This window comes from Neovison vison, chromosome X (genome assembly GCF_020171115.1).
Source record: "Neovison vison isolate M4711 chromosome X, ASM_NN_V1, whole genome shotgun sequence".
Classification (NCBI taxonomy): Eukaryota; Metazoa; Chordata; class Mammalia; order Carnivora; family Mustelidae; genus Neogale; species Neogale vison.
In genome coordinates this window covers 95219892-95242895 of record NC_058105.1, presented here as the reverse complement: position 1 = coordinate 95242895, position 23004 = coordinate 95219892, and the positions used below count along the sequence as shown (strand labels likewise).

General features: G+C 47.9%; 1 protein-coding gene across 13 annotated transcripts in view; it reads right to left on the bottom strand.

The window, feature by feature from the left end:
• Nucleotides 1-2191: 2191 nt before the first annotated feature.
• CASK (calcium/calmodulin dependent serine protein kinase) overlaps nucleotides 2192-23004 on the bottom strand; it is a 350383-nt gene continuing 329570 nt past the window's right edge. For 8 of the 13 annotated variants that reach the window (XM_044235607.1, XM_044235613.1, XM_044235615.1 and 5 more), the window contains 5 exons: nucleotides 17449-17529; nucleotides 17267-17347; nucleotides 14355-14557; nucleotides 10594-10677; nucleotides 2192-7592 (listed from right to left, as the gene is read on the bottom strand). In XM_044235607.1, coding sequence (XP_044091542.1) covers nucleotides 7416-7592; nucleotides 10594-10677; nucleotides 14355-14557; nucleotides 17267-17347; nucleotides 17449-17529 — 626 coding nt within the window. In that variant the 3' untranslated portion in view covers nucleotides 2192-7415. The remainder of the gene's footprint in view (nucleotides 7593-10593; nucleotides 10678-14354; nucleotides 14558-17266; nucleotides 17348-17448; nucleotides 17530-23004) is intronic. The other 5 variants (XM_044235608.1, XM_044235611.1, XM_044235614.1 and 2 more) reach the window with 1 other exon arrangement.

The following is a 23004-nucleotide window of genomic DNA, read 5'->3' as shown; positions in this document are numbered from 1 at the left end:
TGGAAGCACTACTAAACTGTCAGGGAGGGAGGAGGATCTGGTACACGAGTCGGGGAGCAGCATGTCGGGTAGGGATGTGGCCATGTGATGGGGCCGCCCCGAAGGGTTTCTGGAACTTCTGCCGCTGGTTTACCCGCATTTTCTACTCACTCTTGGAGGAGCGTGTGTTGTTTAGGAAATGTGAAAGATCATGGCACTTTTAATGCCTTTATTGTGTCACTTGTAGGTGGACTATGTTGCTTGTGGGTTAGAGTAGCTAGTCTTTATCTGCTAAGGATATTTTCTGTCTGATTTTTAAGAGTTTTTGTTTTTAAAGTAGAACCGGGTGTGGAATTTCATCAGGTGTCTTTCTGGCAGCTGTGAAATGACCATCCGCTTTTCCACTTTCCTTCTTGTAAGTGAGGTATGGCTCATGTACAGCAAAAGGCCCAGATCGAAGGTGCTCAGTTCAGTGTGTTGTAACAACCGTATGTACCCACATAACCACCACCTCAAAGAAGAACTGGAACATTTCCATCACCCAGAAAGTTCTAGGGGGAAGTTCTGTGGTAAGCTGTTGATTTGTGTGGCTGAACATTTACCAGTAGCTGTGTGCACGATCTCCATTTCCCGCTCTCTGGCCTTAGTTTCCCATCTCGAGGGCCAGGCCTGGAGCCACCGGGGAGGCCCCTGTCTCCTCTCACGCCGTTCATTGCCCGCTCTGCTGGCAGGACGGCTCCGGCTTCTCTGCAGGGCAACCGGCCATGGGGAGGTGGGGAGTGCTGGATAAAGCCGCCCCTGAAACGGGAAGAGGGCAAATGGCAGGAGCTGGAAGCTTTTAGTGATCACACCTAAGGATGCATCTGTGGCCGGACTGTTTCTGGGCGCCCCTCCCTAAAAGGTGAAGGTGGGCTGTGGTGAGCGGGTGCGTGCATTGGGCGCGGGAGCCCCCACACTGCCCTAAGGGTGGGATTTCGGTGGCAGGCCCGTGTCCTGTGTGCTCATTCCTTGAGAAAGTCAGATGCCGCCTTTTGGAACATTCTCCCCAGGAGCACCCCTCACCTTTGGCTGGGTTGCTAACGTGCACTACTACATTTGTCCTTTAGGGGGCTTGCTACCCTCAGGCTATTCAAGGTCGCTGTCTTCAGCGACCCTGAACTCGAGGTCACGGTCTAGTACCCAGCATTAGTCTGGTTGCCTGGTTTTTGCAGCCCCCCTCAACTCCCCACTGCGGTCATTCGCCAGAGGATACCCGCTGTTATTCAGCTTATCTTATTACAGTAAACCAGAGAAAATGCGGAAGTACGTGTTTCTGTTCATTTCTGCCAGCTAAATATTGACCTGTTCGATGTGTTTTCCATGCCACGAAGCACTGAAAATCAGCTTAGTGCTAGTGGTTGGCTCTTGGTCCTCTGTGTGCTGAGCCGAGCCATCTGAAGAAAGATGACCGGTGACTTCCTGAATCGAAAGGCCAAGGGCTCAACCTCTTGTGTTTGAATGTGATCTCAACTCTTCCATACAGTTTTTTGGTAGCGGGAGGTTTTCTCGAAAAAGCAAACAATTGGTCCTAGTTTACGTTCCTTTGATATGAGCCACGTGAACACACTCAGCCCAGGCTATTTCTGGAGGTGTGCGTGTTCAGACACACACGCGAGGGTGGCTCTCTGAAGCTACCAGGGTCCTCTGCTGGGGGAGAGCCCAGGAAAGGGAGAGTGGAGAGTAGGTCACTGAGGCACGCGAGGGGCCATGTTCCAGACTCCAGCCAGAGACCAAAGCAAACCACCTCCCCCAACTGGGGCAGGAGGCTTCCTCCTGGGGCTCTCTACGCAGACATCAAACAAGACACTTGCTTTCCATGCTGGGCGCCCACACCGCCCTGATCAACTTAGACTTCTATTTCTGGGAGCTGTCACACTTGGATTTCTCTCTCTCTCTCTCTCTCTTTTTTTTTTTAACCCAAAGCTATTTTAAATCCGCTTCCAAGTGCAACCAACTCAACTTGATGGTGACTTCCAGGGACATGCTCCCCCGAGAGTGGGGACAAGGTTGATCTCTGTCCCCCACCCCCAAGACCCCCCCCCCCCATGCACTTGTGGGAAGGTCCTCGAGGCTGAACCCTGGAGAGGAACTCCTTGTCCCTCTAACCCTCCTGTGGTCTGTCCCCCCACCCCCGCCCCAGCTGTGTGGCCTGCAGTCTGAGGAGACAAGTGCCTTTTCATGTTTTATACATTTTATTCATACATTTCTCCAACTTTGAAATGACAAAAGCCCAAGTCTATGGTTTCCCATTACACAGCATCCTACAAGTATGTATATTCTACAAAGAATACTATGGAGTTTTTCTTCCTCCCCCGTCACACAAGAGATAACTGATGAGGGTTCCGTCCGTCTCCTGTAACTGGCCGTGCACCAGTGCTCTGGTTCCCGCGACAGGGCAGAGGGATCCGGGCGGGAGGGCGTGTGCTAAGGCATGTAAATAGATACACACAGAAAGAAAAGCGGGACATTTACAAAGAATCCGAACCTGTCCGATCCCCTCACCTCCTGGGTGTCGAAGGACCCCTCCTGCACGAAGGCTCTTGTGCGCTAAGGCTTTGCTGTACCCTGCAAATACTTACAATCGGAAATGGTGAAATATACAACAACTGTTAACATCGCTCTCTTTTTATCACTGAGACAATACTTCAAAACCTTTTATAAAAAGGCAATTATACATACAGAAAAAAGAACACGTTGGCAAAACTTTAGGCAAAACAACCCCAGAACTGAGTTTGAAGGGCGACACACCTGCATTGCCATTAAACACGATGCCACAGCCCCGGCACGTGAGGGTGGCATGGCCTTTGCGTGGGTCCGGCCGCCGGCTCCTCCCGCCCCCCTCACCCCGGGCGTCATTCCAGGACACAGCTGAGACTGGAAGTCCGTTCCCCCAGTTCTTGGTCTGGTCAAAATGAAAACCAGAGGTGGGGCCGCTCATTGTGGAGGAGCCCCCCTTTCTGCTCCCAAGCAGAACTCCTAAGAGACTGCAGGTCCTCTGCGTCCCCAAGCTGGTCAGCCTCAGGCCTCTCCTGCGGGGAGTGCGTGCACCTTCCCTTGGCTGCAGGCCAGAGAGAAGGGACCTGACACCGGGTCTCTAAGCAGACATCGGTCTGGAGTGGTGCTTGGGGCCAGAAATGAGGTCTCCTTCCTACGTGGTGACAAACATCTCTTTCCGTTTTCTTTTGCTCCGTCCATTTGCACAGGTTCAAGAGTTGATGGAGGGTCAGGTGAGAGGTGTGGGGGGCGGGGGATTTTCTCTGCCTCCGAAGGGCTAAGACGTGTCACTGCCTGTCCTAGAGATGGTATGCCCCTCCCGCTCCTCTCCCTGTGGGCCGGTCTGCCCACCTTCCATGGCCCAGGAGTGGCAGAGAAAGGAGCAGATGTCAGGGATGGGGACCAGTGAACATACCCTTTGTCTCCCTTCCTTCCTCTTCCTGGATGCGGGCCACAGCCGGGCTTCATTCACGAAGCCAGAAGACCCGAGACTTCTGAGAGCTCCAGGTTTAAGGCAAACCGATAAGTGGGCATGGGCCAGGCTGATGGAGCAGTAAGCCTGCGGGGCACAGTCCCTTAAGCGGAGACATCAAATGGAGAGGAAAACCTTACTTCTAAAGGGGTAAGAAGAGGAAGAGTTCGCCCGACTGAAATGACTCATGAAGAAAGCTTGTAGCCCTTCTGCAAGCTGCATCAGGAAGCAGAATGCCTTTCAAAGAGGAGGGTTAATTAGAGGTGCAGAACCAGAGAAGGGCGCTCAGGGACCTTCAGTCTGTGACAGGCCGTAATCAGCCTCAGTATCTTAAGCCCTTGTGAAGAGGATGGAATTAGGAAGCTGTGTTCAGTTCTGGAAAAACAGACTCCTCCCCCACCCCTAACACACATACAAGTGCATTTGATGATAGGAAGCAAGGAGGAGGAGGGGTGGGGACCCTAAGTGGCTTGTCTTGGGATGCCGATGGTGCGATGCCTTCCCTTTCCCAGGGGGGCTGCGTGGGAGGCATTATAATTAAGAACTCATTAACGAGAAAACCGTCTTGCTAGCATTAGCAGCATGTTCTCTTTGCCCCAAGAGACTGACCTGAAACGAAGAAAAGGACATCACATTGGTGGGAGACAATAGAGTTTGCTTTGGGGCTGCCTGTCCCTAAAGGGCCGTGTCCACGCCGGCCATCTCCGCTGTCCTGTTTCCCCGATGGTGGCCCAGCAGACTAAACTTTTTCAAGGAGTGAAGTCGAAGCCTTACTGAACCGGTAACTACGAGTGATTTGAAAAGCAACAAAGACTGTCCTCTGCAGTAAAGGGGTCAGAGGTTTCCACTAGCTCATGGGGGCGTGGCGGTGTGAGAGGGCCCTGGCCGCGCGGGGAGGAGGAGCCGCAGAGCCCGCGCGCGCTGAGGATGGGCTCTGAATGCAAATGGCAAGAATTCGGTCACCTATTTCTTTTCTTCTCTGCACCAGTATATTAAACCATCTCAGCCGACAGGAGTTACATTTAATTGCATTTTCAGAAGCTACTGTATCATCTTGACGCTGGGAAAACTTCCAGCTGAACTCAAGTGAGTGACATGTTCCTTTTTAGTGTTAAAATTGAATCTGCTGCATGTGCAGAGTGACTACCATCTTATTAAAAAGAATCAAGACACCTCTTAACAAAAGATTCTGCATATTAAAGACACCCCCTTTCTGGCTGTGGGGCGTGGGGCTGGAATATGGTTCAGCTGACCAGTGATAAGATTTAATAGTCATCATTTGCTCTGGTCTTTAAAATGGGGGGGGTGGCGGGGATGATTTTGTTGATGGCATGGAAGCAGCAAAGCTTTTTGGTAATTTTCTCTGATTGCTTAGTGGAGGACTATAATGTAGCAGCAGCTTTGTATGGGAATTACTGTGAATTTAAGTATTTTCTGGCGGGTCATAAAGACATTATTTTTGAGGAGGGCCTATGTGAGTGGAATGGAGCAGATGACCTTTTTGAGAAGTTCCGCCAGAATGAGCTCTGGATGCAGGGGTTCTGCTGTCCACACGCGGGCGAGAGCTGTGCCTGCATGTGATGGAGAAGAGGGGACAAGAGCTAAGTGCTTCTCAATCCTGTGCCCATAGACATTGGAACTGGCTTCCCTTTGCTCTTCTTCTGCTTGATCCACCTGTCAACGGGGCTTAAGAGAGGCATCATTGGCATCTCTGGAGATGCAGCCTTCAAGGGCCTGAGAGGGGTGTGGCCATTTCTAGCAGAGGGAGGGAGTTGGTGTTCCCCACGTGTTAGCTGTAGTTTTCTTTGTGCTTCATTGGAAGAGAGGTAGAGCGGGCACTTTCACAGCGAGAAGAGCCCAGATTGTGGTCAGTACCATCGCGGGAATGACTGCCTGGCCTTGGCGTTGGTTAGATTAAAACCACTCCTAACACAGCTCCAAGCAACTCTTGGGGTTTCTCTTCTCCATCCAGGGTGTCTCTGGGTTGGTGGTTTGGTCTCCCTGCTGCGGGGCCTCAACAGGGGCTGTTTGCTCAATGCCTGGTAAGTTGCAAACTCATCTGGTCACTGGCAAAGGACAACATCAGAGAGAGAGAGAGAGAGAGAGAGAGAGAAAGAGAGAGAGAAAATCACCGTTTAATAAGGGTCGGTGGGTGGGGAGGGGGATGCCTGGAAGGGAGTCTCCAGCTGTCTTCTGTGTGTGGTCCTTCAAGAGGAGCCACGCAGCTCAGAACCTGCCCCGCGCACCCTGCCGAGGCACAAAGCGATGAGGCCATCTACCCGACAAGAAGCGACCCGGAGGGTGTTTCCTCCAGGATCCCAGGTTACCAGAACCACTTCGCACGCTGCTGCTCTAATAAAGGATCTTCCACTGACCTCTGGCCAAGAGTCAGAAAACCCCCGCCTGCATGACCTGGGTTGGAAGAATGGGACCTCGTGGAAGGGCGATGAGATGGTTAATGTCTCTAAAGCAACAAGGATAGATGATTCTCCTGTGCCAAGGGAGATAGCAAGAGGAAGGAGCAACCACAGCTGGCCTCCTGCACATGGCGGCCCTCGGGCGCCCTGCGCTCTGGGAGCCAGACGCCGTCCGAGCTGTGCTCTGGTGGACTGTGGTGCTGTCCTGCCAACTGAGCGTCACTCCGGGCCTTCCGTGGTTCAGTAAAAGCATCTAGCGGATTATCAAATCTAAAAGATAGGCTTGTAAACCTGAACAAATCTATAATGAAATGAAGGACCCAAAGGCATTGAATTATTGAACACATAAAAGGAAGTATATTTAAAAAAAAAATTGGTCAAACTGTCCTGTTAGTTATCATTTTAAAGGAATTTACAGGGCTGTTATCTTCTTTTGGAATAATTCAGTTTATAGCAAATGCCTAAACTGGTTTCTTCATTGCACAGTATATTCTCTTAAAATGGGTGCTTTAAAACAATTACATACATATTAAAAATCCTCATTTCTTTGCTTAATTAAAACGTTAATACTCTCAGACAACACAGATCTGAAATGGTGAAACCAGCAACTTCCCCTCCCACCTTACAACAAATTAAATTGAGACAAAATTACAAACACATTTCACTACATGATTATTAATAATAAAAATCAGTTTTCTTTATAAAGTTGCCCGAAATGCAAGGGATGTGCATAGGTTTACAACTTAGTCATAATAGCATTTTATTCTTATTCCCCTGGGTGTGCCCCGTGAACGGAATGTACTTTGCTGTAGATTACAGATTGTTTTGTCCAACACAGACACACCGACAGCATAAACGCTCGCGACTGTCCACATGCATTAAGAGTCAAGACCCAACTTCAAATCTCTAAAAGGTTTACAGGGTGCTTCAAAGAGACAGTATCACATTATCTGGATGTTACATAAAGGACTTAAAAAAAAATACTAGTCTAAAAAAAAAAAAGAAAAAAGGCCTTTAAAAATTTATGACTGTTTTGTAATCACTAGACTGATTATTTCAAATAAATAAAGGAAAGAAAGATTCCAATCCATAAAATCAGACTCTAAAAAGAATGTAGTGTTCCACCCCCAGTCAAGGTAACAGAATCATTGTTTATTATTAAAATAGATTATAGAAAGCAGCATCTATTTTGTGCAGTTTTTAGGGGTCTTGGAAATAAAAAGCTATGATTTCCAAAAATATAACATTCCAAAGGATTGAATAATACATACATTTAAAGATACATTTTATTAAAGTTTAGGAGAACTGATTAAAAAAGATACTGTCTCTTTAAATTAGTGTGTAATTGTTTTCTCCTCCTATCTATTTGGACATGACAATAATTATAAATGGAGGTCACACTACAACTAGGTAGTCTCTAGGGACCATGACCTGCTGACACAAGGCCGATAACAAAGAGGCTTTTCCACGGATGAGGTGGCTCCCGGGCAGGCGTCAGATATCTGGGGAGAGGCCTAATAGACCCAGGAGACCGGGACCCATTGCGGGGCTGTGCACACGAGCTCAACAGCTTCCTCCAGATGTCTGATTGTCTCATCAATTTCATTGTTGATAATTGTGAGATCGAAGTAGTGCGCGTATGTTCTCTGTAGGATATCGGACTCCTTCTGCAGGCGCTGGAGAGACTCATCCTGAAGGGTGAGGGGATGGAGGGTGGGGTGGGGAAGGGAGGAGCAAAGAGGAGACAGAAGTCAGCTGGATTCTTTCTCTTTCTGCATTTCTGCACTTCCCAGGGGCAGACCCAGTCAAGGCCAGACCCTGATGTGCCGCATCTGGGCACGAGGCCAAGTCCGCTTCATGACCAAGGCGACAGCGGCCCCGGGCAGGCAGGGTTACGGAGGAATGGCCTGCAGCCCGCAGGCTCCCCCTGCAACAGGAGCTCCATGCCATCCCTGTGCCCCGCTCCCCCCCGCCCAGGACCAGAGAGACTTGGCCCTCTTGGGCACACATGATACCTTGCCCCCACCCCCGGACCCTGCTGGTTTGCCCCAAGAAGCCACTGCCTCTGGCCAACAAATTAAGTTGTATTTTCCCCTTTTCTACTTTGAGGTCCAATGTGTTCCAGGAATTCAATTACGTCTAATGCCCTCCCGCCCCCACAGCAGCAGATGCCCGAGGCAAGAGCTTTTGGGATGTTACAAATAATGGATGAAATGAGGCCATTCCTCAGCTACCACGGTAACCAGCATCTGAGGAACGCCCTCGCGGTGGTCTACACTGGAGATGGCCGGACACAGGGCGCAGGGCAGAAGGACCCGAACCTCTGAGGAAAACTATGGGAAAAGCTGCTACCGAGTTCTGGGGGGCTCTGCTGCAGGAAAGGCCTTTCCTCGGCTTCTGCAGCTTGCTGCGGATTTGGAGCACCCTCCTCAGGGTGAGCCCGCCGGAGGCGGCCCTGTGGGGTCCCTCATTTGTCACATGAGTCTCAATTTAGCCTCAGGATGGCAGATCTTTCAAGACTGGGAGCCCTCACGGGCCACCAGAAAGTTTGCCTCCGAGTGTTCACGGGCTGGATACTGTTATGCCAAACTCGCAAGGGACAACTTCAAATCTGAAGCCAGGGAGCTTGAAGTCAAAGCATCCCCCCTCTCCACCCGCACCAGGCAGGTAAGGTGTTGGGCTGAGTCTTACACAGATGGAGATACGATTCATACCTTCTTGTCTGCTTAGCATCTCTCCCCCAACTAGAGCGGCAGCTTGTCGTGTGGGCCCTGTCATCGCTGTGCCCAGCACTTGGCATTGTGGCGTGTACACAGTAAGTGCTTACTAAATGACTAGATGTTCCTTAAAAGAACAAGCACTTGGCTAACACTGGCCACGACACGGTTTGAGGAGCGTTAAAGCCATCAAGACGGAAAGCTACACCACGAGGAAACAGAGGCCCGTGGTGACACTGATGCGCTCCCAGAAAACTAAAGGATGCGGTGCCTTCGGGAACTTGGGAGCCATGGTGTCCGCAGCGGACTTAGGACCCTTCCTCTTCACCGAGGCCCATCCATTATTTGTGAGAAACCCTTCCTGAAGATCCCCGGTCTGTGGGTGCGACTCTCCAGAGGGGGATGGAAAATGAGGTCATTCGATCCCACTGGGCAGGGAGGCCGGGGACACCGTCTGCTCTATCAGGACGCTCTGAGAGGAGAGTCCTCCAGGTTTTGTCACCGTCTACTGGGATTTCAAAGCGGGGCAGGGCTGCTTGGATGTTGGCTATTAATGGCTCCGTGTAGATAAGACCTCAGTTAATCACCACCTGCTAAGGTCCTATCAACACACTTTCCACCGGCGCCTAAAAAGCTGCTTCACTTTGCGACAAACACTGCAAAAGCCTCGTTTTGGGAAACACTCCTTTGCCCGAGGCCAGGAGTGCTTCCTGCTCAGCCGAGAAGATAGCGGTTCTCAGCACGCCACTCTCCGGTCTGGAGGACTCCACCGAAACACGGTCTGGGCTTCAGAAACCACTAGCGGAGTTTATGATTTGCTCTGAGAGCCGGGATGACGAACACGTTCAAGAAAATGTACAGCTGCCGGCATCCGTTTTTAAATGGAGCTCTCTTCATGCAAGAAAAAGCATTTCCTCTTAAGGACCCCATAAGATGAAGCTCTATTTGTGGGTTTCCTCCTCGGCAACAGCTGGTCTGCGGGCTTGCCTCACGCACGAGCAGGGTTCAACTCAGTGAAAACAAAATGCCTCTAGTCTAACAGCAAAAGGCAGGATTTATGGGAAGAAAGGGTCTACATTCTAAATCTAGGAAAGAAAACGAGGCTGCATTTCATCACCTCCTAGCTGGTACTTACGGGCAATTTTCTGCACCATTTTGGCAGCTATGGAAAATTAGTAAAAGGGCAGGAAAAGAGGCAAAAACAAACAAACAAAAAGCAAAGATGATAATTCAAGAAAAATACATGGCACCCGAAGGAAAAGCGCTCAGCACCCGGCAGGGCTTTGGGCATGCTGGGGTACTACCGGAGACCCCCGCTGCAGAGCTCCCAAAGGAATACACTTTTTGCAAATGAAAGGACCCAAAGGAACGACTGAAAAGATGAGTAACCCGGCCGTGTAAAGACGGACTGTTCCAGACACACAAGGCGCAGTTTCCCAGCCTTGACTGTACAGTCACTAGCTGGAGGCGGTTTAGATGGGTCCTCACCAAGCAGAGCCAAGAGCCCTCTGCTGGCGTGTGGGCCCCGCCGAGCACCGGGTGACCCCGTGCGGGAGCCTTCAGAGTGCACCAGTGGCAGCTGGGCCCTGCCGCACTCACCAGACACACCCAGTCGCCCACAGCATCCGCGTGGCCACGGAGGCCCTCGGGGTCGGCCCAGTGCTGGAAGGTGATGCCGGCTCTGGAGCGACACCCCCCCACCCCCGTCTCTGGGCCACTGAGCTGGCCCCAGAGCGGACAGGGCTCATTTCCAGGTGGGGTCGTCTCCGGGGACCTGAGTGGGTCCCACCCCAGAAGCTCCCTTGGGCCAAGGTCCTGGCTTCTTTAGAGCTCTGTCCCTGCGGAACGCTCTTGGGCCTAGAGCCAGGCCCTCCTGCCCAGCGCCCGCAGTGGGCGAGTGGGCCCGGCCGGCCTCCACCCCTCCGGCGGGCCCGCAGGTCCTTGCGCTGGGCTGCCACCACGCAGTGCGCCTTACCTCGTTTAGCCCCGGAGTGATGGTGGGCGCCGCGATGAAAACAACGAAAGGCGCGAACTCGGCGGTTCTCAGGACCTTCAGCGCCTGCGGATGAAACACATGGGACACTCAGGGCGCGGCTGTCATACATGTCTGCACGAAATCCCACAGCTCAGCGAGCCTGGGACTCATACTTTTGGTGAGGTGGGCGCACACTGACCTGCTGTCTCCGGAACTCCCCCTACTCCTTTCCTTCGGAAGGACGGACAACAGCCACCGACGAGTAACAGCTGACAAACCGGACATTTTTTATGAATCTCCTGAATCGATCCGACTTCCTTTTCTTCAGAAAAGTCCACACCGACTACACTAGTTAATGTTCATTTAAACCGGGCTGTGAATGGTAGCCTACCTCGGGAATGGGGAGGAAATGCGCTTTGGGGTGGCCTTGGCCCAGCAGGTGGGCTCTGCCCCTGATCTCCAGCCCCCTTCAGCACAGCTTCACCTTCTAACTGCTAATGGGGCCAGCACATCCCGGCCACGGTCACTGCCAGGCTGTGTTCCTGCTCCTGATGCCTGCTGAGTTCCCCCGCCGAGAGGCCCCCGGGGGCCAGGAGACCTGATTGGGGGCTGGTGGCTGAAGCCACTACTGGAGCTCTGAGGCCAGTTCAGTTCCCTTCCCAGGTATAATCCCCCCCCCCCAAGCTGGTGCGCCACGCCCGTGAACCGCATTCTGATGTGGGATTACAACCCCCGCCCCCAAGCCCAGGACCTGAGCCTCCCCGTGGTTGTGGCCTCCCCTCCACAGAACAAAACCCTAGTATCTGCAGGCACACATTTCACAAGGCACCAATGTGTCCTTGACTTGTCTGCAGCAGAGGTGGTGGTGGGGGGGATGACATGTAACGTGTCTATTCTGTTATCTGCATCGTTTGCTCTGCCATATTCCTATTCCTCCCTTTTCTGCCTGGTTTACTGTGGCAGCCGTCAGCCGGGTCTCTCTGCCTCTGTACTAGAGCCCGCCGCTACAATGACAGATCTTTTGAGGCAAGTTCCACCGTCTCGCTGCTCTGCTCCAAACTCTTCCACGGCTCCCTCTTGGCCTGGGGCTAAAATGTCCACTCCTCAGCATCAAAAGCCAGCACCCTGCCCCCTGTGCTGGGCCATGCTCACCTCCTCCACCTCTCTCTGCCCCTTCCCCTCCATGGACTGGCCTCGTTGAACTACTTCCAGTTCCAGAAAGGGCCATGCTCTCTCTGGTTTCCCAGCCTTTTTCTTACTACCCCCTCTGCCTGGACCCCCTGTCCATATTTTTCCTTTTGGCTTGGCTAAGGGAGCCCTTGGCACATGGCACTCGTGTTCTTTTGTCTTAGTCCTTCGTGAGCTCCGAGCCAGGTTCAGCACCTCTCCCGTCCCCCCAGGTACCCGCCACACATGCAAGCGCCGGGCACTGGACGGTGAGCTTGAGGGCAAGGGCTGGGTCCTGTTCGGTCTTCTCCCTCGTGCCCTCCACGGCACCTTGCCTAAATGGTCTTGATGCTGAAATGGAAACGTGAAAGCGGCACGAATGATCGGCAGAAAATGTTCGCCCGGAGGGCACTGTGCTTGGTGGCTGAAGGGAGCCTCTGCATGTACAGGCTCGGGAGAGACTGACGGCATGATAAAGCTTTCGTGCAAGCTTCACATGCACTGGGATTAGGTTTCTGAATCTCAGTAACCCAGGAGCTCCTTCTGGGCTAAGGGAGCCAGCTATGTCCTGTCACGTGTCACATCACAGTGCTTCAACTGTGAACGTCACACGCCCCTCTGAGCAAGCTCGTCAGCCCACCTATGCTCATTTTTGACAGAGATAATTGGCAATTTCTTTGTCAGCCCTTTTGTGATTGAAGACTTCAGCAAGGAGCAAACATAGTGCATCTGTAGCTCACCTGAGCTTATGGGGAATCTTTCTTTAGAAACCCTTTATGTCAATATTATTTTGGGCCTCCCCTCCTAACCCCTGCCCCATCTTCCTGTGCTCATTAGTCAGGAGGCTACAGGGTCCGTGGAGACAGAAGGTTTTCTCATCCACCCACAGCCAGCCTCCGTGCAGCTATGCGGGGACCAGTTCCCAGCACACGGTTCCTCCCCTTGCTTCTGTCCTGACTCCCCAAGGGCCACAGAGGAAGTCCGCACAGCGTCGATGCTGAACGGCATCCCAGGTGATGTTGAGGAGGACACCCCAGGCGTGAAATGGTCTTCTGTCTGCTCAGTGCCTCCAGCCTTCCCTGCCACCCAATTCTTCGACTGTCTTAAGTTCTAACCTATCATGCTGCAACCCCTGAAACCACACTCCCCTTCTCTGCATGGCACGTGGGTCCTTGGCCTTCATCCATCCAGATGCGAAGGTCTTTCCATGTTTCCTGCCCACAGTGGTCGCTGAAGACTGTGCTCGTCCCCTGCCTGGTGCCTGGTGTCCAGGAACCCGGTTCTATTCCCTTCCCAGTTAATTCCAAGGGAAGAACTGGTGTACTTCCAGGAAATCCAGGACCCTCCCCTCTCTGTGCTGCCTTCCAGGAACATCAGAGCTAACCCACAGGCCAATCACAGCAGTTACGGGAGCCTTTTTGGGGCTTTGATTTTCAATTTCTAGCCTATGTTACTTTCTTTTTTTTCTCTATTATATTTTCAAAAATGAAAAGACACATCACATCGAGACTGAGATTTTCTTGTCTGGTAGCCCTCGGATAGGCAGCAGAGTCACCACACATTTCCTCAGTGGCCTGGCGAAATGGGGCCTACTTGAGGGGAGCAGGTCTGGGCAGGTGATTGTATCTGAGGGATAGGGGTGTGGGACATGAACCAGTCTTAGAAATGGCAGGACCTAGGAGTCACAGTGGCATCCACGAGCCTCTCCTGTAACTCACCTGGTGTCTACAACATCTTTCCTCCTGGGCTTTAAGTCCCCCTTCTGCTCAGTTTGTCCTCAGAGATTAAGAGAAAAAAAGAGCTGACAAGCTATTTTTCTAAAGTCTATGCCTGGTGTGGAGCTTGAACTCCACGTGAGCTTGAACTCACAACCCTGAGATCAAGAGTTGGAGGCTCTGCTGACTGAGCCCGCCAGGGGCCCCAGCCTGTTAGCATTTTTAAGGCAAGGCCTTTTTTTTTTTTAACATATTTGAGATGTGGCTTCTCCTTTTTGAGTTGAATAATTCCCACTGCTTCGAGCTTAGGACTTCCCTACAGATCATCCAGTCATTCCTGTGTCTGGCTCCGAACGCCCGAAGCTCTCCACACCCCTCCCAGTTTGTGGCCGGGGTTGGGCATCCAAAGAAACGGGGGAGGCTGAGGACCCATGTGGGTCTGCATCCCCGCTGGCTCGGGCTCGCCTCCCTAAAGCGAGTGCTGTGCTTCACACCAGACCCAGGCCCCGGGATCCCTGCTGCCAAGTCACATAAGATGCTGGCAGTGGCTCGGATGGGCCGCTGTGAGCCATACTGAGAGGGGACAGGTGGCTGTTAGGATAACCGAGGGCCAGTCTCGCCCTGAGGTCACATCAGTGTCGGGTATTCCCACGGAGCTTCCGAGTGTCAACCAATCCCCTGGGAGCTTCCTGTTGCTGCTTAACCACACGGCGCATGCGCCTTCAAGCCCGTGAGCCTGTTGAGCCCACGCTGCTGACACTGTCCCACAGTTTATTAGGTTAGCGGGTGGCCCATGGCCTTCCAAGGGCCGTTCTGATTTCAGAACCTAGGCCGAACCTGCGGGCAGGTTGACGGGGGCCGCGAGGGGCTGTGCCTTACCTGTGGCTCCACGTCCAGGATGGCGATCAGCCCCTGCTCATGGATCTTCCGGATGGTCTCCAGTTTTGTCCCATACATCGCATCCTCGTGGCTGCCATATTCCAGGTACTCGTTATTCGAGATGTCTTGCATCATTTGGTCATGAGATACAAAGTAGTAATTCTTTCCATTTTCTTCATCTTTCTTTGGAGGTCTGGTTGTGTCTGCAAAGAAAGTCCCATATCCCGAAACGCTTAAAAGACTGAGCTCATCAGCGGATGCTCCCTATGGACCTGCCCAAGCCCCAGCTCTTCTAAAAACTGTGGCTTCTTTAGTATATGTCTCATGCCCTGTTCCCAGCCCCAGGAGCTTTGTAGAACTAAATTCGCGACACCATATTTATCTGTTTGTGACATCAGACCACAGCAGTTGGTTAGTTGTTTAGGTTGGTGAATCCTTTGGTGTTTAGATGAGATTTAGTTCATCCCTTCGCGGGTCACCACAGGAGAAAGACACTCAACGACCCAAGATGAACATACCTTACTGTATGCCTTAATGCAGTTAGGTCTTAAGCAGAAGGAAAAAAGAATGGAAAGAAGAAGAAATGGAAAACCATATACAATTATTTAAATTTAAATAAAATTAAACTGAAAAAATCAGTTCCTCAGTCTCACTAGCCACATTTCAAGGGTTCAGTGTAGCTACTGGCTGCCGTAGTGGACAGAACAGCTATTGAAAACTGTTACTATCAAAGAAAGTTCTGTAAGTTCTATTGGATAGCATCGGTCTCCGGCAGCTTCCTAAAGGAGATGGTTAGAATATAGCAAAAGGAGTACTGCGGGGACGCCTGGGTGGCTTTGTTGGTTAAGACCCTGCCTTTAGCTCAGGTCATGATCCCAGGGTCATAGGATCGAGTCCCGCATCGGGTTCCTTGCTCAGTGGGGAGCCTGCTTCTAACCTCTGCCTGCCACTCTGCCTGGCTGTGCGCGTGCTCTTTCTCTCTCTCACTCATAAATAAATAAAATCTTTAAAAAAAAAGGTGTATTGTGTTGAGAATACAATGACCTTGGTCAGATGTGGCTACGGTAGTCAGTAAAGACCTACACCATGAGTTGGCAAGCTACAGCCTGCATGCCAAATAGGACCTGTTTTTGTCGATAAAGTTTTCCTGGAAAACATCCATACCTGTTTAATTACATGCTGTCCATGGCTGCTTTCATGCGACACTGGCGGACTGGAGTAGTTGTGACAGAGACCAGATGGCCATTCAAGCCTCCAATATTTACTACCTAGTCCTTTACAGAAAATAGACCTCAGGGGATGTATCCTAAAATATTGGTCAGTGAGTCCTAGTTCTGGGGGATGCTGACGGGACCAGTGTTCTGCAAAGCACAGTTTAGGAAATGTTTTTCTAGCTGAGCCAGGAACACTGATTTAAATCTTCCTTCCTCCCACTCTTTTTCTTTCCTTCCTTCCTTCCTTCCTTCCTCCCTACCTTCCCCCTCCCTTTCTTTCAACTTCCTTCCTTGAGCAAGAATAAATTATTGTTCCTCTTTGCTGTGTGCATGGATCCAGACCCACAGGGACCTCCACCCCCCGCCTCCTGCCTTGACTAGACCGTTAGAACTTACAAGTGCTCATGGACACCCAAATGCACAGGTTTTAAAGAACTCTTTCTCCAGGCACATGAAAAGCTGAAGAAATGGCATCGCATATTGATGCTGTACTACCCTTGGTCATCTCGGGAGGTAAACATATGGTCTGTACACATCTGGGGTCCAATATTTGAGAGAAGGACTTCATAATTGAGGTAGACAACGATATGCATCAAAACCAAGCTCGCTAACTGGTCATTTAGTAACACAAATGTTCAATTGTTAGTGATCAAGAAGAAACTAAATGTTAGTTAAGCTTGCTCCACTCAAGATCTAGACATAAGGAGATTTAAAGGAAAAATTCAGAGTGTCTTATGAAGAAAATCTCAGAGGGACCAAGTGAAATGGTAACTGATGGATTTCCTTTTTGTGTGTAAATCAGACAGGGTTCTGGAGGGAGGGTGTTGTCTTATGAAGCCTCACGGCCCTCTGGGGTGTAGAGAAACCCACGAGTGGTGCTGATGTGGCTTCTGGAAGGCACTGGAAGGCCCTACTGGGTGGAGTCCTTCTTCCCATTTTCTCTCCTTGCTTTTACAACTCCTTCTTACCTCCAGCTAAACTCTACCTGTCTGAAAGCTTTTGGGATTCCAACGGTAAACTCTGAAATAACAAGACTAAAACCAGTCTTGGTTTTAGCTACTATATATCCAGTATCTGCTGGTGTTTCCTGATCCCAGACCTTCGGTACATTCCCGGAATTACTTCAACTTATAGTTGAGGAAACAGAGGGGAAGAAGTTATGAGTAAGACAGAGAAAATAAGGGGAATAAAAATGTTACATATTTTAAATTCTTTATAATAAACAACTGATAGCACACTGGGTTTTCAAAGGGATGAAAGTCAATTAACTTGGGTACGTTTGAGGGGGCATTGTTCTATCAGAGAAACCTATCCTATCATTCAGATCCATTCTTCTGAGGAATAATTCATGTTCATGCCAATAAGTCATGTTCATGCCATTCTGCTGGGGAAATCAGGTTATAAACAGGATGGAGGAGCCCAATTTTGTTAAAAAAAAAAAACAACAACAAATCACACACGACCTACCTCTGCATTGAGAGAAGCTTGGGAGAGTCTATGGCAGAATGTTTTATAGGGCCGTTACTGGGGGAATGGGGTTGGGATTATTGTTAACTAGGTTTTTGATTTGTTTGGCTTTGGATCTTCCAAACTTCCCATAATGAGCAGTTATTACTTATGTAATGGAAAACAGTATGTCAATTACAATATCAAATAAGTACCAGGAAAAAGAAACTTAAAAAGAGAGACATTGCTTACGTGGAATAGGGTACGCAAACCGATCTGGGTGCTTTGTGATGAGGGTGTTTTTTATGTGTCTTCTCCCAACACCGTGCGCACCTATGTCATTTTTTAAAAAGAAGGTGAAATTGACAATTGTTAATACTCGCAGAATGTTTTGAAGAGAAGTCTAAGAAAGCCACTTGTATAGTCAAGCTTACCTAATAAGACTAGTGTTTTCCTTTTGAATGCTGGCAGTTTTACTACTTCTTCATATGTAACAAGATCTAATTGATCAAACACTAAAATGCAAAGAGTTAGAAGAAAGGTAAATTTACAGGAGTATTTCATGTCCGTCAATGATAATTATACTGGCAGAACTAAAGATATAGTAAAACCGTGTCTTCAAAAACTCTGAGCCCAACTTCTATCCGCAGCTTACATATAATTTTAGTCCTACAGCCTTTCAGGAGAAAATTCATTTTTAAGCCCATGAAAATGCACTTTAGAACCAGAGGCATCCAAAGATTTTGTTGAGCACATGCATAAAAGCCCAAATTCTAAGAGATACTGCATCTCTTGTCATGCAGTATCCAACAAGTCATACGAAGTCATTCAAAACCACATGCTGTTCATATTTCTGCAATTCTAAGAAACCAGCAATACTAAAAAGAAAAAGTCTGCAGACAGTGACCAACATGAATATAGCATGAATGCAACTAAAGTTAACCAAGAAAGAGGCCACTAGATTATCTCTAGGGATGGATGAGAGATGCATGGACAGCTGGTCTTTGAGTTCATGGTTCTTTCTTTCAGCAGAGTTGCCGAAGGTAGCATGCTAGAGTCTTTCAAAGTCAAGTGCTGAAACTGATTTCACAAGCGTTCGCAATGAGCATCCCGTAAGTTTTACTGTAACCCAGCTATCCATTAGATGGAAAGTCTTGGGTATCTTAAGTAGGGGAACATGCTTCCCTGGATCCCGAACTTTGTCAGCCCGTGTGCAGTAAGTCAGGATGGACAGAATGGAAAGAAGCATGAAGCAGAGTCTGAGCTCGGAAGCCTTTGCAAAAGGAGAGTTCTCTGATCATTACAGACTGAGAAGAAATGCTCCCAAAAATAGTTTTTGGAAACCCGCCTATTAACAAAACCGTTACAAAAACCTTCCCAAGAGGATGACCATTCCTGGTGAAGTTCAAGGTAGTCCATTTGAAAATTCTCACAAGAAGGCTAAAATCGCGAGTCAACGTTTCCTGTAATAGTTTTCCTTGTGGTAATATCCAAATGTTGCCAGGCACACACTGAAATATCTTTTTAAAAGGCGGCTCAATAAAGCTCTAGATTTCAGAGGGGTTGAAACAAATTCAATACGATTGATTCCATGGTGCCATAAAGGGATCTGGGATGCTTCAGTCAATCACTAAGAGAAGCTTCTCCCAGAAACAATATGGCCAAATGCTTTTTTGGCTCTCAGCTCAGTCAACATCTGTGATCTTCCCAGTAGCAAAGAACCTTAAATTGCAAAATAGGGTACTCTCGAGTGCAACAGATCAGAGACAAAGGAACAAAAGTATCATTCCCAGACTATGTATACATATAAAAAGAAATACCATGTGTTAAAATAAGGGTTAGTGCATGTTAATGGGTATCTGTGCCTTTGTTTCCTTTTGATAGCCTGGTTCCAGAAAGGTTCACTCAACGTCTTTAATTCTGTAGCAACAGCTAAAAACCCAAAATGTTTTCTGTGTTTAGAATAGCAACCCCCCCCCCAAATCAAAACGAACACGAGGTTCTGTGCGTGCTCGAACTGGCTGATCATGCTACGGTGATTACAGAGTGTAAGAGTTGTAAAAAGAAAAGCAGGAGCGCTTATGGAATTGGTTTTTATACCCATTGCCTTCTGCGTGAGGTTTCCATCGAGAGAAAGGATGCTTATGAAAGAGGTGCGTCAACAAGCTGATATATTCTAATATAGAAAAATAAACCAGCATCTCTCAAAAGAGCAAGATGATGATGGCACAGGCTTTCGGAATGGCATCCTACCCACTTACGACTTGCCATTTTTTTTTTTTTAGACACACATGAGAATGAGTTAGAGATCAACGATCGACACCATGGACAAATGAACAGGTATGTTACATATTGATATCTTAACCGTAAACGAGCAGCATGAAGAGGTTACTCTGGTCTAAATGAAATCAGCACATGGTCATAGGATCGAGAAACAATAAGAGTATTTAAAAATAAGACATACAAGGAATATAAGGAGAACACTTAAAGGCTGAACTTTTAAAAGTTTTATGTTGTTTGCGGATTTTTTTTTTTAAAGGACTGAATGAAAGGAAACCATCAAAAACAAAGAGGCATAGTCACTCAACAGGTTACTTACATGCACAGAGGCCATTGGGAGTAAGACAGCATGAAAAATGTACAGGGGTCATTGAAATATGGCTTTTAATATATTAGTAAAATAAAAGTATAATATGCACAAAAGAAACTTTACCATGCAATATTCTAAACACGAGGCAAATAAATCACATTAAGAAACAAACTCATTTTAATAAAAATCCAACAATATCCTTAAATAAGAGCCAGTAGGTTTTTATTTACTAGCAACATGCATGGAAATCTGGTCTGGGAATAGTTACGAGACACCTTCCTCAAGGAGTGTAGGTGTGGAAGCCTTTTGTTTTTCGGTTTGTACCTTCCTGTACTGTTTGCAATGTCAAATCACAGGTGCCTATTACTTTTATTTAAAAAAAAAAAGCCAACAGGGCAGTGAGCTGATGGGCCACTCTTTGTTGTCTTAAGAGTTGTCTGTATTGAAGAGAAAAAAGTAATAGATTTTTAAAAAACTACTCAACTACTAATTTGTGGTATTACGCATCATTTAAGCATGCCTATGAATGGTACTATAGAAACCGTCTGGGTTCATGTGTACGTATGTAAATGGACTATCTCTGGATATTGAAATACTACCGCTCAGGGCTCTAACAGTTTAAAAAAATGAATTAGTGAAGACTGTTTTTCCCCTCAAATTTATGTTAGCAACTTGATCTTGAAACTGATTTTGGAAGTCCTAGGGCTGAGGCATCTCAATGCCTCAAGAGTATAGTTCTAGCAGCTTGATAATGCTTTTTGCATCAGATTTATGTGGCTAAACATCTTTTACGTGTTGCAGAAAATGTATTTGCTGTAAACACTATACACACCATAATCAAATCTATTCCCAAGGCTTCAGAAATACTTGCTGGCCTAGTTTGCTCATATTATCCTCATTTCCTGGTAAGCTACTCAATATTCATGACACTTTTATGTGTTTAGGTAAGTATTTTCTAGTTGAATCTATTCCATAAATAAGCCTTTAGTATCGATTCCTTGTCTCATTTGGAAAAACTATTAAGTACATTTAAATATTGTAAAAACCTCCCATTAGGAAAGGCCTGGCACACTGGGAATTCAGGGGTGGGTGTGGCACTCAACGGCCTGCAGCTCCTGGGCCGTGGGCATGTTTGGGTGCATGGGCTGGGTCCTAGGGAACGAGTGTCCAGCCGAAAGGGACATCAACAACCCAGTGGTGCTACAAGTGAAAGGGGGCCTACTGTCGCCACATTTCTATTTTCCTCCAAGGCAAGGCAGAAACCCAGATTTTTATGTTAAATATCTGATTTTCAAATGTGATATCTGGTTTTAATTCTTTCAAATGCCAGGTGTGGGGAAAACAAAACTAATTTATTGGTCATATCTAGCTGATAGACTGGCATTTTATAATGTGAGATGTAGGCGACACAGCTTGAACAGAATTCTGCTTTAGCTACACATGGGGACTGCGCCGGTGAGAGAAATGGGAATAATTCTAGTATCATCGCTCCTACCAGTTCTAGATATTGACAAAGTTCCCATCTTTCATTTTCACTACAAATGTAAACAGCCTCACAATTTGATGAGAAGATTTGGATCTCTAAAGCAGCGACCAAGACATACAGCCCTTATTTGGATTCACTGAGGACTGTGGGAAGATCCCACCCCCCCCCCCAACCTCATACTGGACAGTCAACTTCTGAAAAAGCCAGAAAGATCCTTCAGAAATATAGTTTGATCTGTGGCCCAGGAGCCCATTTGGCTAGTTTTTGGCCTTAAAGAATATGATGAACTTTGAAAGTTCTCATAGCACCCGCCATACTGACGGAGTTTGGTAGTATCTGTTTCTCTCTTTCACGTCGGTCCCTTATATAGGCCACGCCGCGCGTTCGGATGGCCTTCCATCATGGCTCGAAGCAGAAGAGCTGATAAAATACCTGACTTCTCTTTCCTGACAACTTCATCTTTTGTCAGCTAAAGGTGCCCACTAAGTGAATGGTTCTTCTGGACTTTGCCATGAACAAAATGGAAGGGTTCGTCAGTGAAGGGGAAGGAGACTGAAAAGGTGGCAAGAGAAAGGCCTTGCCAGGCAGCATGCTTCAGAAAGTCCAAGAAAAAAGCTGGACACCTTCTCCCGAGCAGAAACACCAATAGGAGAGCTCATGAGGCTTGATTTGGGGTGGGGGTGGGGGGTGCTGATTTTCTGACAAAATTCTTGAGTGAACGTGTCAACGGTTTCTTTGTCAGAATGGAGAGATTCTAGTTTTTTAATCAACTGGCTTCTTATTTCCCCTCACAGCTGAATTAAAGAATATTGGCCAGTTAAATACTTATGTCTACATGCCCTCCATTAGAAGAGTATCAAGCTAGTGATGGATGAACAACCTTAGTCAGCCACCAATTTGCTTTGCTTTCTAGGTTCAAATGATAATGCCAGCTATAGCTATACAGCATTTAAAATTATAAAAATGATAAGGTTTTATATATATGTATATATATATATATGCATATATACATATAAAATGTCAACACATCTTGTGAGCCTGTTAGAAGCTGATGGAAATGAAGATGAGTTGGCAGGAACCACTGACATTTGGTGTTAAACGACATTCTGCTGACATTACCGTAAACGTCTTCAGAAAGTACTACTTGAGCATTTACAATTAACAGTCACTAAATTATGTTTAATCTGCCTTAAATATTTCTTCCTTTTATAAAACAAAACCAAAAAATAAGCCATCATCAGACTAGTACTCTGTGGTGGTAAAGAATCAGAAAGGATATATTTTATTGGAATTAAAAATGGAGTAGAGTGTGGCTGACATGAAGGGAACGACTCATCGTTTAGCTGAATCATATGAAATGAACCCCTGTGGTCACTCACACTCATCCCACGTGATGCAGTATTTCAAAATGCATACTTTCACTTGCTGATTAAGAAATGAACAATTCAAAAAAAAAAAAAAAAGGAACAATTCAGGGGCACCTGGGTGGCTCAGTGGGTTAAGCCTCTGCCTTCGCCTCAGGTCGTGATCTCAGGGTCCTGGGATCGAGCCCCGCATCGGGCTCTCTGCTCGGTGGGGAGCCTGCTTCCTGCCCCACCCCCACTGCCTGCCTTTCTGCCTACCTGGGTTCTCTGTCCATCAAATAAATAAATAAAATCTTTTTAAAAAAAGAAATGAACAATGCAGAGTTTGTAAATAATTTTCCCTGGTGGATGCTAATGACGTGTTCTAACATTCTACAGACAGAAGTGTGTTTTATATTTGTCAGAAACATTACACTGTCAAATTGGGTATGCATGACTGCATTAATTCGATTTTTTTTGGCCACATGTCTGATTTTTGGAGTCATTTCTGAAACCTTGGGAACTAATCTAATGCCAATATTGGGGCTTGCAATTCCTCAGAACAAGTCCC